Source organism: Erithacus rubecula, assembly GCF_903797595.1.
Source record: "Erithacus rubecula genome assembly, chromosome: 2".
NCBI classification, from domain to species: Eukaryota; Metazoa; Chordata; class Aves; order Passeriformes; family Muscicapidae; genus Erithacus; species Erithacus rubecula.
The window spans coordinates 52,952,401-52,971,121 of NC_136685.1; the positions used below are offsets into that span (position 1 = coordinate 52,952,401).

An 18,721-nucleotide genomic window follows, 5' to 3' on the forward strand; every position below is an offset into this window, starting at 1 on the left:
AAGTTGCAGCTCATGCAATGCTGAAATTTAGAATCAGATCAACATCTGAATAGTTACACATTCATAGTCCTAATAGGCTCTGAAGGTACATTTTCATAACAGCCAATCCTTCCAGTAAACCACCAAGTTGAAAAACAAATAAATTTTAAATTGTACTTAAACAGAACCTTCTTATTTCTTTATTGAATTTGATTTGTCTGTATAGCCTTTGTTTTTAATTAGCACAGTTATAACTACTGAAAAAAACAACTGTGTAAGAAGCGGGAGGGAAAAAAAAGTTGAGACAAAGATGGATTGAAACTAACAAGGAGGAATCCTCTGATGCTAAATAAGGAAAGGGATCTGAAAGCACGGGCAAGACACAATATGAGGTAAGAAACCGTCTCCTTTCATATTGGTTTCGTATATTTAACACTTTCTTTCAGGATAAATTCTCTGGATGACAAGCTTTTAACCGAAGAGTTGAGTACTTGAGTATTTTTACATTTTATTGCTTAGCAACATTTTAATTCTAATCTCCACTTAAGTGTTTGCCTAATGCCATTCTTATCTTGAACAGTCAGGTTCCCTGAACACAGATAATGTTTTTCAGCCTTTGACCTTTCAGAATAGTTTTCCTGCTTGCTTTGGCTTCTTGGGAACCTAACACTGATGCAAAAGCTGAGATCTCATAAAAAGACCTATGAGCAAAGTACTAGAACCCTTGAAAAAGGAGTACCACCTCACTCTCGGCTGACACAGCTGGGAAGGCTGAGAAGGCAGAAGACGCAGACGAGAGGCAGATCTCGACAAAATGGAGCTTGAGGATGATATAACCAAAGATCACAGAAGATATTCGGAGGAGATGTCTTTAAAACCAGAAGCCTACGTGAAGAAAAAAGCTGTCTTTAAATACAAAGTCATCTGTGGTGTAAGTAGTGCTGCTCTTCAGGGCTGCTAGTTTAACAATTCTCAAATCTGCATGATCTTTTGAAGTTTCATTGTATCAGTATAATCACTCGGGGTAGCTTAGTAATTGGTAGTTAAAATTTGACTGCATGAGTGCGTCACTGAAACTGCAGTAGCTTCACTGGCACATTTCTAAAGTTCTTCTGCCACTTATGAAGCGATTTTTTTTTACTGGCAGTTTTTGTTGTACTTCATTAACCTGACAGTTCTTTTGCATAGTGAAGACATTGCTTCAATACTTCATTTCAGATATTGTCTTCAAACAGATGTGTTTGTGGCCAAAGCAACCACAATTTCTTTTTACTTATTTTGTATCTTTACATTTGTCATTAACAAAAAGGAACCTATAGAAAAGTGGTTGGCAAAAGACACTCAGGAAGCGAGGCATGAGAAAAGCCTAATAAAGTGTTTTGTACAGTATTGTCTGTGGCACATCTCAAATATTGTGTCAACTCTTTTCCTTTTCCCTGAGGCTTTAAGAGCTATGCAGCTGCCTTGTAGAAATAAATGTAGGCTTTTTGTTAAGTTTTATAAATCTTTTATGTCTTCTGTTTGTGACCATAATAGAAACAAACATTAAATATGTGTATATGTTTGCACAAGCTCTTTCCTTTCCAAATTGAAATTTGGAGAAAACTGCAGATACTGGTTTTAGAAAGGCTTGCGACTTAATTTTGGAAACAGCCCCATGAAAAAGAGAGTCAAGCTTTTTTACTTTTCAGCTATGTCATCAGAACAACTTCACATAGTCCAATTTCCTATTTAATGCTGCATTGTGCAAGGATTGCATAAAATATGAGGGAAATACTGGAACTTGTAAAAAGAAGATGAAATAGGAGACAAGTTTTTCCTAAAGTCATCAGTTAAAAATGAGTCATGAGAAACAATGTGGCAAAATTGCATAACTATAAAGAAAAGTAAATTATATGTTCAAGAGGTACTTGGCATAGTAAAGTGAGAAATTTAAGTATCCTAAAACGTATTCATTCTTTCAGATATGCTAGTTTTCAAATGCCCACCTCTACAAAACACAAAATCTACATATATGAGGTGTAAACTGTTAATATTTCACACGATTTATGTTTTTGATAAATCCAATGCATGAAATTCTTTCTTGGCAACTTTATCCTGAAAGTTTAGGCAGACAATTGTATACTCACAGTTAGGAGTCACACTTCCATTAAGTCCTCCAGCAAATAGAGCATATGAGCTAGGGACAGCTTTTCTATGAACAAGTAGTTGTAATCCTGAATTTCATCATAGAAGTCAGCTGGAAAGCCTGAGGATCTGAATAGGTGCTGCCAATGTTAATCCACCTTAAGAATGAATGTCCCAAAATCAAGGGTGTTTGTGTAAATGTTGTGATAAATGCAGCATCTTGTCTGTACACCCGATAGGAGTTTTTGGGTTTTACTTCAGCTCTCTCATTATTTGAAAAAGTGGGAATGTTTATTGCTGTAATAGCTGTACTTTAATTTGTACTTCAATTTAGTATCATCTATTTATTTCTATTACAAATGTGAGTTTTAACCAAAATGAAGGGTAAAACCATAGTGCCTTTAAGGTGAAAAGTACATACCCTGGTGATTAGGCTTATCTGTGCTCAGTGAAATATGACCTGTCAAGTTGACTTGGCAGTGTTATGCTCCCTGCCCAGAAAGCCTGGCTGTTGGTCTAGCCCTAAAGAACACCCTAACACCCTTATTCTCATACCCTGACTGGATGTAGGACTAAACTGCTGCCTTCACACCTGAGGTGTCTCTTCAAGGCACTTCAGCATTTCTGCCAGTTTGAGCAATCTTTCCACACATCCTTACTTCACCTGTCTCTCTCATACAGTTCTCTCACCAATTCCTTTTCCACTGCTCTTGAGGTACATCTGTACAAAAACCTGTGAGTAAGTAGCAGAAAGGAAGTAAAGGTGAGAAGGAGAAAGTGAGAAGGAAATAACTATGGTGTTGCTAGTGTTTGGCGTTGCCTGAGAAATAAATCAGTTGTACACCCACACCTGAGAACTGAGCAGCCTTTCCTGATGCCACACTTCTGCCCAGCACCAGCAAGGCAGGACTGGCATCAGCAAAGAGCAAGGGACACGTGCAGTTGTTCTCAGTTCCTTAAAGATCCTCAGATAAGAGGTTCTGTTATAATAATGCTGAGTTTGAGAGTAACCCTCCCTCATTTCTACTTTATTTTTAACTTTAGTTTTTCCAGGGTTCAGTCAGCTGATTCCTAGAAGTGGCAGAAGACAAAAGAAAGCTCAGATGCAGAAATGAGACAGTGATTTTTCTGTGATATGCATTTTCTTTCCTGTGATTATCTAAGTGAAGAGGAAATTGTGTACTTCACAAAAGGGTTGTCACATTTCACTGCACCTTTCAGCCACCATGAGTTGCCATTTGTCTTTGGTGTCTATTGAGCTGAGAGAGGCTTCCATTGCACTCTCCCAGTCTCCCAAAAGTTATGATGCTTTGTGTTACAGAGTTTCCTTGGGCTGTTAGTCTCTTTCAAATTTCCTCTAACTTTACTAACACAGTGATTTATTATAAGAAACTGGCACCTGAGTGAAACTTTTACACTTGCAGCCTCATTCCAGCTAAATCTCTTAAGAAATCCTTGTGATCATATCAGGTATATACAGAAGATAAATTAAAGTAATTGCCTTTATTTGTACAGATAAAGCATATGCAAAACAGACAAATACACTGATTACTTCCTACTATCTTTTCTTAAGCAAAGATTTCTCCAATTACAACTTTACAGCTGGCCAGAGGTTAAAAGTGCAACATTAGGGCCTCAGCTTCTAAGGTTATAATTATGGTGCCTCTCCTATCTTCCAGCTCAATTTTTGATTAAGAACTTCAGAGAAATGATTAGTTCTTGATAAATAATGTATTCATAGAAACATTAAGAATAGACTTAATTTCTAATAAACGTAACGATTTACCACAGTTGTGAATGTTGGTTTCCCTGTGTCTGTGTGACAGGTTCTGCTGTGTGCCTTGGTGGCTGTATCCCTGGGACTAGGTTTAGGACTAGGACTCAACCGTGGCAAGCAGGAACAAGGTATGTTTATGATGCTTTCAGCATAATTGCCAATGATCTGGATCTGGTAAAGGCTTTCAGCAAAGGCTCTTTTACATTGTAATGTAAATGATCCGTGAAAAGCCACCACCTGTGAAAATAAAGTTCTTGCATTTTTCAAGTTCGATTGTGTAAAATCTAAACACTCACAACCTGTACTTGAAAAACTTATCCTAAACCACCAAGTGCCTTGCTGAGTCTTTCCAAAAAGGTGACACCCAGTTCACAGTACATTTGGAAGTTTTATTACATTAACACTTCCAGAAAATTTGAGATATGTGTTATCTTATTACATACAATTATTGCAATTACTTAAGCGATATTTTGTGAAAGAAATATCACTGGATTATCTTCAGGGCTCATGCTTTGAGTATATTTAGCATAGTTCAGGTAGCTGATGCTAAAATTGATTATAAGCATTCTTTGAAAACTTGAGTTTCTGTAAAGCTAGAGTAAAAAGGGAGCCGTGGCTTGATTCAGTGGAATGGTATTTTTTAGTTAGAAAAACAAAGTAATGTTTGGGTGTCAGGGGATCAATCTAGGTGAGAACAAACACAACACATTGTGAATTAAATAAAACACTTCCTTTGGAATCAAAACTCTTCACACACTGGAGGACTTCAAGGAAACACAGTCTCTCACTGATCAACACATATTGTACTTGTTTACCTAGTAGTGCATCAAATCTTAGGTCCTTCTGAAGACTTTCAACAGCACTGGCCCTAGCAAATAAGATGAAATGGAACCATAATTGGTTTTTGATAATTTGAAAATAATTTCAGCTCTGCATAGGCTCTACAAAGTGGATACTAAAGTCCAAACTGGTAGGCAGTGCATGCTGCAAAAATCATGAACCTTGTGGTAATTATAATAGAATTGCCCTATCAAACCTGATAGTTATACCTATTCCTGTTTAACTGTGTGACTGGAGAGGAAAGCTGGAAATGCAGGAGATCAGCAGGGTTCAAATAGTATTTCTGGAGTACAAAGAATGTGGGTACAAGGTTGGTCCATGTGGCGGCTGGTGTGGAACTCTGAGTGATCTTTGGAGATTTGGGGTTGTCTTTAGGTATCTTCAGGAGTTTCAGAGCTGTCCCTTCCCCCTGCTCAAAGGTGTCAGAGGTGATGAGGAATACCTGTCTCAACTTCAGGCCCCTCATTTGGACCCTTTTCTCTGTTTTAATTAAAACAGCCAAACCTACAGAGATTTAAGGGACATTGTACTGATAAAGCAGCAGAGATATTGCCAGAGTCCTGGGTACAATAAGCTTTATGGACTGTATCCAGATGGCTTCTGAATGTCTTCAGGAAAGGAGATTCCCCTGGGCTGTCCCCACTCTGCCCAGGGGCCATTGTCCCTGTCCCAGCACTGACCCAGCAGGGATGGCCTCCAGCTCCCCACAGCCTTGAATCCTGCTGAGCCAGGCCAACATCCTGGCCTTGACGGGTCCCTGTTGTCAGGGAAGTGTCCGGTGCCTGGTATGTGACTGCCCTCCTGCTGCTCCAGACTGCGGTGATGGCATGGCTGGTCCCTGCCCAGCTGCCCCTGGGGAGCCCTCATGGCTCTGGTACCCAGCCCTGAAGGAGCTTCCATCCCATGCAGGTGTATTACAGAACATACAAGTGGGAATCACTCCTCCTTTTTTATTTCAGACTAAGAAATGAGCTGAGGAGATGTCTGTCTTCTCTTCATGCTGGCAGTGTGGGACACCCTGGCACTGCCTCCTGTGCCAGTGGTTCTGCAGAGACCTGTTGCAGAAACAGCCCTGCCCCAGGCTGTGGGCCAGCATGGTACCAAAAGCTGTCAGACCTTCAGCTCCCAGAGGGATTCCTACAGCCTTGCTTCCACCGTGTTGGCCCGTGTGCTAGTGACCATATTGGAAAATGGCTCAGGAATCAGATTTGGGAAATGATGCAGCACATCTCTCCCTGCAGCCATATCCACGATCTGTTTAACTGACCTACCTGGGACAGGGTTACCTGAGCACTCAGCCTCACTCCTTCTCCCTACAGCCAGCTGCAGACAGAGGTGCAATGAGCCACATGGGAAAGGTGTGCCCGGCTGCCAGTGTGACAGCAGCTGCAAGGAGCGTCAGGATTGCTGCTGGGACTATGAGGACACCTGTGTGGAGCCAAGTAAGTTCCCCTCCAGGCAGTGATCACTGGTGTCCATTTTATTTCGAATTTGTTTCTTCATGTGACTGTAATAGAAAATGGGTAATTCTCATATTTATGTGGATACACAGAAGTCATGTCACATTTCCTAGGGAGGGAAATGTGACAAAAATCAGAGAATCACAGAATAATTAAGGTTGGAATGGGACCACTGGAAGTCGTGTAATCCAACCTCCCTGCTCAAGCAAGATCCAAGAGCACACTGCTGAGGCTTGTGTCCAGATGGCTTTTGATTGTCTCCAGGAAAGAAGATTCCACAACCGCTCTGGGCAACATTTCTAGTGCTCCATCACCCCCACAGAAAGTTACTCTTCCTGTTCAGGTGGATGTGGCAGAGTCAAGCTGCCTCTGTAATCAGGTGGCTAGACAGCTGTAACATGGTGACCTGGCAGGACACAAAATCTTCCTGCATCATTCTCAAATCAGACCCCTGTATTTTTTTCCATTATGGATAGCCAAAGCATTTGCCATGCATATTTCATGGCACATATAAAGCTGAAGATGAGCATGAGCAGAAATAATGGGTTATCTTTAATCAGGGCCCTTGAAGCAACCCTGTTGTGCCAGTACCTCTTTCACGTTTGGAAATAAGGGGATGTTTCCCAGTCAGTTGTGCTCTCCAGCCTCATGCAGATTTCGGTGGGTGCCTGGTGCTGGAGGAATCCACTTGTCTTCCAGGGGGAATATCCTGTTTCTGCATTGAGGCCAGGCTTCTCTCTGGTTAGTGTCTCTGCTCTCCCAGCTGCTGCTCAGACATTTCTTCTCCTTGTTGCTTTTTCTGCCCACTTCAGCCCTTACTTCTTTTTTCTTTTGTTCTCTGCTGGAACTCATATCCAAGAGCATAAAAAAGATCAGTTTACCTCTCTTTCTGCTCTGTGAAAGAAATATGGAATGTTGTGGGTTTTTTTCCCTAGATCTTTTTGGAACGATGGAAGGCATTGAGGGAGACGATTATGGGAACACCTTTGTAAAAGAAAATATTTTATGACTCTGTGTTACCATTCAATGGCCAAAGAAATAGACTTACTTTGTTAAATGGAATCTTGAGTTTTCTTTCCAGAGCAAACTCTAAAGCAAATCATACAGTACACATAAATAACAATTTTTTTTCTTTACCTCTTTGGGGGATTTCCATGCAAAGAAGTTCACACGAGGTTTTGTGAACTGAATCATAATCTTTGTCTTTAAATTTTCAGCCCGATCTTGGAAGTGCACTAATTTCCGTTGTGGTGAGACAAGAATACCTGGAAGTTACTGTTCTTGTTCTGATGACTGCTTGGACAAAAAAGACTGCTGTGTAAATTACTACAGCATTTGCAAAGGTAAATCAAAAGTCAGAAAGTTTTATATATAAATTATTCTATTAAATAGATGGGCAAACATTGAAAATATAAAGGTAAATGAATTTGTTTCTCAAGACCAGAGTCTGGCTGACATTTTGAAATGTTTATGTTTTGATGTGAAGCTTTTAGTATTTTTGACTGTGAAAAGGACTGTTTCTGCAAGACACTGTAAATTGTGTCATTCATGAGAAAGACAGAATGATTTGGGTATTGCAGAAGTATATCACACCTGGGGGCTTTGGTTTGTTCCTTTTTCTTTTTTTTTTTTTTTCCCTTCTTTCCCCCCAAAAATAGATGGAGACAATGGGAAGTATATATTGTAGTAGTTATCCCTTACTTAAAATTTCCTATCCTTTTTATTAAAAATCTGTTTTTGATTTCTTATGCTTTACTTATTTTGGAAAATCTCTGTTCATGGCTAATTGCCTCATACAGGCTCCAGCCTAACACATAAAGAGTAGATCTAATTCAGTTACAGGAATGACACCTGTGGAGTATGCTGGAGACATGGTATCTGTTATCAGAATTCCTTTGTGTTGTGGAAGGGGATAAACTTAAGGCAACTCCTGCAAAGTTAAATTTGTTACCTAAATGCAGATTAAAGCTAAAAGGGGTTAAAACACAACATCCAGAAAGAAGTGCTAAAGAGAGACCTGGGCTTGTATCTAAGTGCGTCAGTGGTACCCAGAAAAGAAAAAAGGAATAAGTAGTCTAATGTGGACAGGATACAGTTTGAATATTTTTCATTTAAAACCCAATAAAAGGCTAAGCTTTCATAGTGTTTTCTTCTTCATTTTGTTTGTTTTTCTCTGTTGTATATATGATTTGTTTTTAACTTACAGGTGTGAGCACTAGTCCTTTCAGGATTTGAGACCTTACAGGTTGCACCAAATTGTTTCTAAAGTAAAGGTGTCTTTAGCCCTACATTTCTGTTGAAGCAGAAAATGTTACAGGAAGAGCTCGAAAAAGATCATCCAGGTAGCTGTTTGTTTTGGTGGTGGTGGCAGGAGTTCAGTGTTAACTCAGCATTTTTTTTTCCTTTCAGGTGAAACATCTTGGGTAGAAGAACCATGCATGTCAATTGAAACTCCTCAGTGTCCAGCCGGGTAGGATACAGGAATTTGTTGTCTTAGCAAATAAAATCTTTGTGATGGTCAGAAACACTCCAATGTTCTGAAACAGGTTTTCAAATTTAGGCAGAGTAAAGTCCCTGCCCTGAGGAATATTCTGTAGAAATGGTTTGTGGCTAGGAATGTTTGCTCTTTTTAAAACCTTTGTCATCTTGTTGCACATTCATTGATCATTTACAGTTTAGAGCAGAGTACACGAGTTCAAATTCAGATTGAAATTCAGTCTGCAAAGACCTGGAAAAATTGTTAGAGTTATCTCAAGGTTCATTTATCACAAATTGGTCATAGTCCATTTTATGTTACCATATTGTATCTTTGACAGTTCTGCTGAGTCACCTTATCCAGTCTGTAATAACAGTTAGAATCTGCAATTCTTTAGGCAACAGGGTTTTTTGGGGTTTTTTTTGCTCCAATTATTTGCAGAAAGAAAGGTGTATTTAAAAGATAGCTATGAAATAGCTGCATATCTACAAAAGCTGAAAAAAATTTGCTATTTGTGCAGTTTTTCAGAATCATAGGTAGAGGCTAGGCAGAAACACCATGTAAGAGTCATCCTTGAAGAAAGATGACTTAATTTCTGTTTTAGTTGTGATATATGTGGCATTATCCATGATTTAATTTTATTTTACGACCAATTTAGTTTAATTATAGCAGTAAGACCATTGGCATTTTGACTTCTTTGTTAGTTCGTGCGTGCACCTCCCAACATAGGTATAAAAGTACACTTTTTAGGTTAACAAATAACTTGCTGAGTTAACAGAGTTTCAGAGGCTAAAGCTTGGAAAGTAGTGGAGGGAGGCTTCTTTAAATGCTATAAACAGCATTGCAATATAAAGATCCATTTAATTTCAGATTCAAATCAGTAAGCTGTTTTATGCAGGCTGTTTTTATATAAACTATTGATGCTAGTGTGCTTCTGTTTTTTGGAAAGACTGTTAATAAGAAACAAATTGGGATAATGATTACTGACTGATGTCAATATGTGGCTTTTTTTAATATTATGACATTCCTCCAGTGTTTCTTACCAGGATTGTAAGGATTGTATTTGCTCTCAATATTCAACTATTTCTATATCTCACACTGTGTTATGGGACACACAAGAATATTCTAGATCCTGCTTATAAAAGCTAAATTTATATTGTTGGTCTTAATAAGTCACCAAGTCTCCAAACTTATTTATGATGATAAACTGATATTTTCTTGTAGGTTTCCTCACCCACCACTTATCCTTTTTTCAATGGATGGATTTAGAGCAGAGTATTTGGAAACTTGGAGTTCTTTGCTGCCAAATATTGAAAAACTCAGTAAGTTACCAAGGATGCTTTGACTGTTTTCTTTGAAAGTCTGCATGCAACCTCTCTGATCCCTTTTTCTACTGTCATGCATATGTGTTGCTCAGCAATAAAATAATCACAAATCAGGTCTCTCTCATCAGTTGTATATTGTCATTATTATATGTTCTGCATTATTTCTTGTATTTGCATAGCAAGCATGACTTTTATTTTTTTTAATGAAGCCTCTAATATTGGTCAGCATCTTTTTATTAAATACACAGTTTGAAATATACATTAAAATGCAGTTTAAAACTGAGTAAAGTTTCTGATAAGGATTTCCTTCACTCTCAGTACTGCATTAAAAATTAGCTAAATAGCTTATGAAAAGTTGAATATTAAAGTATAATACACTGAGTTATTGGGAAATTTTTCTTTTTTTTTCAAGTAAGGTATTTTAAGATATTATTATGTTGATGTTATTGCGGTAAGGCTCAAGTAACCATTTTTCAGTATTTGTGAATATTACGAGGTAGAGTAAGTTGAAGATCTTTAGCTTGTGCTTTAAAGTGCTCTAAAAAGTGAGACCAGTAATGTACACTTGGTTAAAATTCCTGAATATTTTAGACCTCAGATCTCCAGACACTTTGTATCTGGACAATATGTCTCCATATTTAATAATTCCTTCTCAGCAGCTATAATCTAAATTGACAGTATTTGTATCAGTCCCGAGTATATTACATTATGTTTCTATTGCACTCATTTGAAAATTTCACGTGTATATTATGAAGTACTACATTTTACCAAATAGTTAATGGTCTTGTTTGTGGAAAATGAGAGTATCCAGAAACCTGAACTTGAACTAGTGTGCAAACATGACTTCTTGGACTGATCGTATATTCTCTGATTCTCTGACTGGAAGGAACTTGAATCATTGGAGGAGTCATGACTCCAGAAGGAGGAGGACTCCTCAGTAGTCACGAATACTGAAGTCAGTAGTCAGTTCCTGTCTTTTGAAACGAGATGAAAAGGGAGTGCCAAACTGACAAAAGGAACAAATACTGTTCCATGACTATGTTTCCAATAAATCCTTTGAAACAAGAACTGATCTAATTCAGCATTGCTCATGTTTGTGGTCAATTTGAGCAATTGTTTATGCACATTCTTCCCTATATTTCTCAGAAATCTACAGGAAAGAGAAATTTCTTTCTCTGCAAAAGAAAAAATATAATGTTGATTTGTAGCATAAAATCTTTCCTGTCTATTAATCCTTTAACCTAGAACTTTCAGAAAAAGTAATCAAGCTTATAGAATATGTGCACTATGAATATAGATCCTTTATTGTGCAAGAGAAATTAATAGAAAATTTTGCTGATTTTCTCATGTCTTTCAATTATTAATTTATTCGTCTATTCTTCAAACACTCTTTAAGCCTTTCTTTTTTCTTCTGTATCACATTGGAACAGTTCTGTTGAAAAATTTCATGCTTTCATTGTTTCAGTTGCTTATTTAAAATCATCCTCTGTTCTTTGACTGAAGTGCTCTACATCAAAGTGTGTTCGAGCATGAATGAAATAATCATCTGGTTTCAGCTTAAAATATAACTTTGTCCATGTGAGTTAGATGTAAAAACTTCATTAAGGCATCTTCCAGTCTTCATGTATTTGTTTTGTGGGTAAATAAGTTGATTCTTATAGTGGATTTAGACATTACAGATGTTTGTGTGCTGAATACCTTTGATTGATGAAAAATACTGCAATGTTTGGAGATACAGAGTGATTCACTCTGTATCAGGGCAGAACACCTGCATTTAGACATGTTCTTGGAGATGTCTGCTTGTGAAATGATTATATACTCATTGAAGTCAGTGCCTTTATATTTAATATAGTCTGCACAGTGCAGTACAGGAGCCTAGAGGACTCAGCTCCATCAACAGACAGAGAGTGCCACAGGACAAATTTTTGCCCTAATCTGTGTTTTTGGTATACTTCAGAGTACCATGGCCTTCAGCAGCTGTGTCAGGAAACACAGATCTCAAAGTGGTTTGCATCAGAGCTGTCAACTTTCATGCAGATGTCTTGGACATCAGAGGGTTTCTCAAATGGCACCTGGCTCCAGTGCTTAAGCAGTTGAGTCCTTCCCTGCTTGTCATCAATCAGCTCTGCAGAACATCTTGTTTGGTCTGACCCCAGGGCTCAGTCTCATTAGGCCATTTTGATCACAGAAATATCTGAAAAATGTAGTTGGATTGGCAGACAGCATGGAGGAGGAGGATCTGAAGGCCAGACAGGAACATTAAAGGTTTCTCAAATGGCCTTAGGTCTTTAGGCTTTAGGCAGCTGAATTGGGCATCCAGGTCCACTGACTGCAATGGGGCAGCAGGCTTAGCTCACAAGGAGACACCAGGATTGTATGAATCTTGTTTTGGAGTGACATCTCTCCACCTAAAACTGCAGCAACTGATTGTGGTGATTTCCTGTGTGCTTTTAATACAATTATAAAAAAGAAAGAAAGAAAGAAAATACATATTAATACCCTGATCTGTTGCAGAAACATGTGGCACACATTCAAAATACATGAGAGCTGTTTACCCCACAAAAACCTTTCCAAACCACTACACTATTGTCACAGTAAGTGAGAATTTTTGTTTTTCCTTTTAATTATCTGGAGAGCACAGAAAGCATTTTGTGGTGCCTGTCTTTTTGTGGGACATGGGAACTCATGCTATAGATATGAGAGAGATGCTGAGATGGTACTTAGAGGCATGATCTTTGTGGCTATACATGTTGTGCTATCTGTCCCTGGCCTGTGAGCTGGGTATTCCTGATCCTTGTCAGTTTAATGGGATATGGGTGAGCATGGGTGAGGACACAGACTTTTGATGATAGCATTTGTTAAAGTGGGTTTGGCAGCTGACATCCAGCCACATGATACACAGGGTACTTAATCTATAGCACATCAGGTTTTAATTGGGCTGGGAAGGAAATATGAAAAAGGGAATTTGATGGCCATGCTGAATTCATTGGCAGGAAGATGATCTGTGTGAATTAAGAAAGTGTTCTGTTTCTAAGATAAAGTAGTTCTTTTAATATTGCAATTGAAACATAGTTTAGGACTAAGCATTTTGTTTATTTTCATTTTACAGGGATTGTATCCAGAATCTCATGGTATCATTGATAACAACATGTATGATGTGGGCTTGAACGCACATTTCTCACTTTCAGGGCAGGAAAAATTCAATCCTGCATGGTGGAAAGGGCAACCAGTAGGTTTGTTTGTCATACAAACAAATGTTTGTCATTTGTATTTACATCCAGAGTGGTTTGTGCCATATTATAAAACAAAGCAAAAAGGAAATAAAAGGAAAAGCTGTGCAATATATTTGCAGAAAGTACTAGATAACCTGTAGGCTTCATATTATAGGCTGCCTACAAAATAGCTTGTTTGTTATGAAAGTAAAGGGACTCTTAAAATGTTTATTCTGAGACTTAAAATTTTCACTTGATGTTGCAGTTAGTAAAAAAAGACTTTAACTAAGACTAAAAGATATTTAATCTAATACTGGAATGGATTTCTTCCACAGGGAGCCACAGTAGATTTTCAGTATTGTTTGATTTTGGGGTATTTTTTTGCTTGTCTTTTGATGACTTGCTACAAAATGGTATTGGTTTCTGAATTACGTCTATTTACACATATTTATTTGAAAATGTCCAGGCATTTAGAAGCAAGGAAGGGAGTAGCAAAGAGCTTAATTTCTGAAAAAAATTGTCAATTTTATATAACATATGGCACATCTTATAACACCCTGAATTGTACCTGTGGTTATTATTAATATTATAGATTTTCTAGAAAGATCAAGCTCTAATAATGGTACTGAAAACCTCCAAATATATGCAATATGTGGTATACTTACTTAATATACATTTATATATATATGTGTCTGTGCAGTAATGTTTATAATATACTCAAATACCCAGATTTTGGTGCTATTTATTTTTTTACTGAAGGATTCCATCAGGTTTGTTACACAACCAGAGCTGCACTTTTAAAGATTAATAGAAATATGCCCTCCTATAAAAAAAAAAATCATATAATTAGAATCTATATCTGAAATAAAAATAGATACAAAACAAAATGAAACTAATGGAGTATTTCAGTTGGAATGGACTTACAGTTATCATCTAGTCCAGCTGCCTGACCAGCTCAGGCACACACATCACATTTTTAAGGGTGTTATCCAAATGCCTCATAAACACTGACAGGCATAAGACAGCAACAACCTCTTCAGGAAACCTGTTCCAGTGTTTGACACTGTATGTTTAATAAAATGTTTCCAAATGTCAGATCTGAATATCCCTAAAGCTTCTTCCATCTTCATGATCCTGGGGTTTGCCACAGGAAAAAGGATCACTGCCCATTGCCATTTGTGGAAATGCTTGTATGTTTTTTTCTATGCTGAGAATATCCAAGAAGTGACAACATCATGGTTTCCATGCTACTAATTTTCCTTCAGAATGTGCATGAATGTGAGAATGCAGGAAACAAAACTTCAGATGAGATATGGTCATTAGGTAATTGTGATGTGTGAAAGGGGAAAGAAAAATGCATACTTGCCACACATATTTCTACTTTTGTGATCTCCAGTGGTGACAAAAAATCATTTGTTTGTATCTTTACCCAAAGGTCTGGCTGACAGCAATGTACCAAAATTTGAAAGCAGGCACCTTCTTTTGGCCAGGCTCCGATGTTCCAATTGAGGGAAAATACCCCACCTTGTACACCATATACAATGGGTAAGATTTGATAGGGCTTGTACTAAATTCCTTCAGATTACTCCAAAAATCCCAACTGCTATTTGACAATTGAAGGAAATAAAATACAAGATTTTTGAATGAGTCTGACAGATAAGTGTCATGTCATGTTGTCCTGGTTATGCCATGGAATGACCAAAAGTACTTGAAATTTGCAAAACCATTCAGAGGATTCACAGTGAGAAAGTCAAAGGGTACTGTATATTCTGCTCTCCTAGACAGTTTAGAAGTCTTAGCCAACTGCAAAACACTAGGAAAGCATCCTGGAAATTATTAGTAGCCACTGCTAAGCTGTGCCAACAATTGCCACATTTCCATGCATAAAATAAACAGATATTATACAGCACTTTAAAAATACTTACACTTGTGAATGAGCTTACAGATGACCTACACCCTAAGAAAACAAACTGGGAAGGCATGGCACAAAGGTATGGGAGACAGAAAATTATTGAAGAGAGACTGCTAGATAAAGAAGCTACTGAAGGAAGAGGGGCTCTAAATTTCCTCTGGTCTTGTTTGCATGTTGGATGATGTGCACACAGATGTTGAATCAGTTCTTGTAGGATTTTTTCTAGTTCATTCAAAGGTTTTACATATTAGTAAATTATTTCTAGATTTTTGGTAATTGTGATGATGTGTACTTCCCATGATTCTTCACACTTAGAAAGATAATCTAAAGCAAGCATAGAACCATAAGTCTCTACAGATACCAGACTGCAGTGATGTGTAGGCTTGGTACTCAGAAAATACCTGAGTACTGTAAATGAATAACATACAGCTTATGCATGACTTTGAGGGAAAACAGAGCTACTAAATGGGTGAATCTTTTAATAGGAAACAAAGCATGATCTCACAAAGACTTTGATGGGATTATTACTTACTTTTGAAATATGAAAGTCCACGGTTTATACATGCTGGAAAGAACAAAAATTATTCTACCTTGTATTTCAGGTTTATTTCCTGAACTTAAAGTATCTTTTTCTGCATGTATTTATAAATATATGAGTAGTGCCACCAACACAGGCTTGTGTTTGCAAAATCAGTGTCTGTCTGATTTACCACTTAAAATGAATTACATTCAATTAAAAGTGAGAGTAATAAATTTAATTGCTATACATTTTTAAAGGAATAATTCTTACTTCCATATCTGTAGCTTTAATATATGACTAGAGTATAGACACTTTCTCTGTATCTAAGAAATAGAAGTGCTAGTCAGAAAGTCTTGTTAATATCTTTTTTAAAAATTTCCTTTCAGTTCAATTCCATATGAAGAGAGAATTTCAGGAATACTGAAATGGCTTGATTATGACCAACCTAAGAGGTAACACTATAATATCTAACTGCTTTGTGAGATTATAGCTTAGAAAGCTTTTAATGCTTAGCAATTGAAATTTCTGTTGGTGTTTGTGAAACATGAAATCTTCCTCTCAATTTAAAATTATTTGCTGAACTTAAGCCTGTTCTGGATCTTATCATAGCTATGATAAGACTGTAGGTACAAAAGATTAAAAAGTGAACATATATCTGAACAGGATGTACTGTTGTACGAGTTTTATTTGATTGTTGTGTTTTTTTCTTGGTGCATGGCCTGTAGGAAACATTGAACATTCAGTTTCCAGTGTAAGTGTATGGATGAAAGATTTTATATGAAGGCTATTGCACAAGAAAGGTTAAATACATGAAAGTAATTGCAGTAAGTAACTCAGGATGAAAGGTGCTCAGTGCTGATCGCAGTGTTAACTTTGTGACGTATAAAGAAATTAATATTTTATATGACAATTTGCCAATAAAATCCTAATGTATTTGCAGTTAGAAGATGCTCTCTAGAGTCTCACTGCTTAGGAAGAGCTCTTTCAGGTGGCAGTTCCATTTACATCTCAAAAATGATTGTTTAGTCTGGTATCTGAGATCCTGAATTTTTCCAGAGTGATTTCTGGTTACCTGTTAAAGACTCTGGGTATTGTTGCTAAAATTGTAGCTTCAAAGAACCCAGGTTGATGAATTACAAAAATCAGAGGAAGTTGAATGATTATATTTGCTGTATGGACCATTATCAAGGTTTAAAGAAGTTATTTATAATTGCTTTTAAAATGTCATTTAATATTGTTTTTTTTTAATCAAAGTTTTCTCTTTAGATGCAGCCTCTAAATTCTCATAATGTTCCATTCTTATTAATTTCTGACTCAAGGCCTGATATATACACTTTATATATTGAAGAACCAGATTCATCTGGACATTCATTTGGACCAGTTAGTGCTGGTGTAAGTAGTTTCTATATTTTTTTCTATATAATTACTTAATTGCATTAAAAATGGTGTTGTACTATGAACTTAACCAGTTTATAGATATGAAAAGGACAGATGAAAAATTGTTATTTTTGACTGTTTTATTACTTTTTGTTAAGAACTTTTGCTTGTGGTTGAAATAATTGTTATGATTCCCACATTAAGTTTGAATCAAAAGAACCATAAATCAAACAGACTGGCAGAAAATGATTTCAGGTAATACTATTAGAAAAAATCATTAATATTTATATTTAGACTGAACTTTATTATATTACTATGTGATATTTAGAAGCATGTGGCCTGGCAAATCCTCAGAGCTGTCTTTTTTTTTTCCTACCCTACTTCAATGTTTGCTGATTTGTGACCCTAAATTATCGCATTATTACTTGCATGCAGGCAAAAAGTTCAATCTTTAAGGATATTTGATGCAACTGTTATCTTATAGGTAATCAAAGCCTTACAGAGAGCAGATCAAGCACTGGGGATGATAATGGATGGACTTAAACAAAGAAACCTGCACAAGTGTGTAAACCTCATTGTTTTAGCTGATCATGGTAATGTATATACCTCTATTTCCAATTTAATTTTGTTGAGTCACTTTTTTCTTCCTCTGTGAAATATGTGGGCTTAGTGGTATTAATCCATTCTTAAATCACTTTATCTTCCTTGCCATATGAACTGTTTCTATGTTGCCCTTTAGGGATGGAGAAGACCTACTGTGAACAGTTAGAATATATGACTAATTACTTCAAAGAGGTGGATTTCTACATCTATGCTGGGCCTGCAGCTCGCATTCGAGCATGGAATGTTCCACAGGACTATTATAGCTGTAAGTGGGGACCAATCCTGGGGCTGAGCAATCAATACAGCAGGAAACAAACAAACAAGCAAATAAATAAATAAGGGAAATGGATAATCAGTAGTGATGAGCAGTGCAAGCAGCTTTCTGTTTCCCTTGGCTTCCATGGAAGTTGTTTGAGGTATTTTTTTCAAGAATGACCACTTTAGATGAAATAGAAGGTTAGAAGAGGTTGTGCAGACTCTAAATAGTATTTTCTTGGCATGGAAAGTTGAAATAAAGGTAGTATTTATTTATTTATTTATTTTAACTGAAATTCAAGTCGTAAGTGCATTGCTCTTTGCAGATTTCTTGTGCAGGGTTGGCAGAGTCAGTCTTTTTGAAATAATGAATATTTCTGTGTGTATGAAGTTTCAGAATCTGAATCTTAGCACAGTGGGGTCTAAACCTTGGTTAAGCCCTTTAGCTAGTATCTCAAAAAACAGAAAATTGAAATTGAGTAGAGCATTTCCTTTAATAGTCTTACGTTTTCCATAGGAATTTTTCTTCCATGAAGTGCTCATATTTGCTTTTTAGAAAGTTAGTGTCAAATGGTTAGATCACTCTTTCACAATGTGCAAGGTGAAAATACTGAATTTCAGGATAGACTGAAATTTCCTGTGACTTGCTGGACAAGTGCTCCTGGTCCTGTTCAATACAAAAAAGGTTATACTTCAAACAGCGGTTAGAGTAGAGAAAAAATCTGAGGTCTGATCTATCAGCTTTAGGTGTAGGCAGTCATTACCAGTTTTCTGATGTACCCAAAGTTCTAGTGCTCTAGTTACTTCCACAGGCACACTACAGGCAGTTCCCATTGAAAACATAACATTCCTACCTGT

The 18,721-nt window shown here is 37.1% G+C and overlaps 1 protein-coding gene across 1 annotated transcript in view; it reads left to right on the forward strand.

The window, feature by feature from the left end:
- Positions 1-402: 402 nt before the first annotated feature.
- ENPP3 (ectonucleotide pyrophosphatase/phosphodiesterase 3) overlaps positions 403-18,721 on the forward strand; it is a 34,110-nt gene continuing 15,791 nt past the window's right edge. The window contains exons 1-13 of the mRNA XM_079325163.1: positions 403-910; positions 3,933-4,011; positions 6,043-6,165; positions 7,401-7,526; positions 8,593-8,653; positions 9,884-9,981; positions 12,499-12,578; positions 13,094-13,213; positions 14,632-14,741; positions 16,015-16,080; positions 16,948-17,020; positions 17,490-17,598; positions 17,745-17,873. Coding sequence (XP_079181289.1) covers positions 794-910; positions 3,933-4,011; positions 6,043-6,165; positions 7,401-7,526; positions 8,593-8,653; positions 9,884-9,981; positions 12,499-12,578; positions 13,094-13,213; positions 14,632-14,741; positions 16,015-16,080; positions 16,948-17,020; positions 17,490-17,598; positions 17,745-17,873 — 1,291 coding nt within the window. The 5' untranslated portion in view covers positions 403-793. The remainder of the gene's footprint in view (positions 911-3,932; positions 4,012-6,042; positions 6,166-7,400; positions 7,527-8,592; positions 8,654-9,883; positions 9,982-12,498; positions 12,579-13,093; positions 13,214-14,631; positions 14,742-16,014; positions 16,081-16,947; positions 17,021-17,489; positions 17,599-17,744; positions 17,874-18,721) is intronic.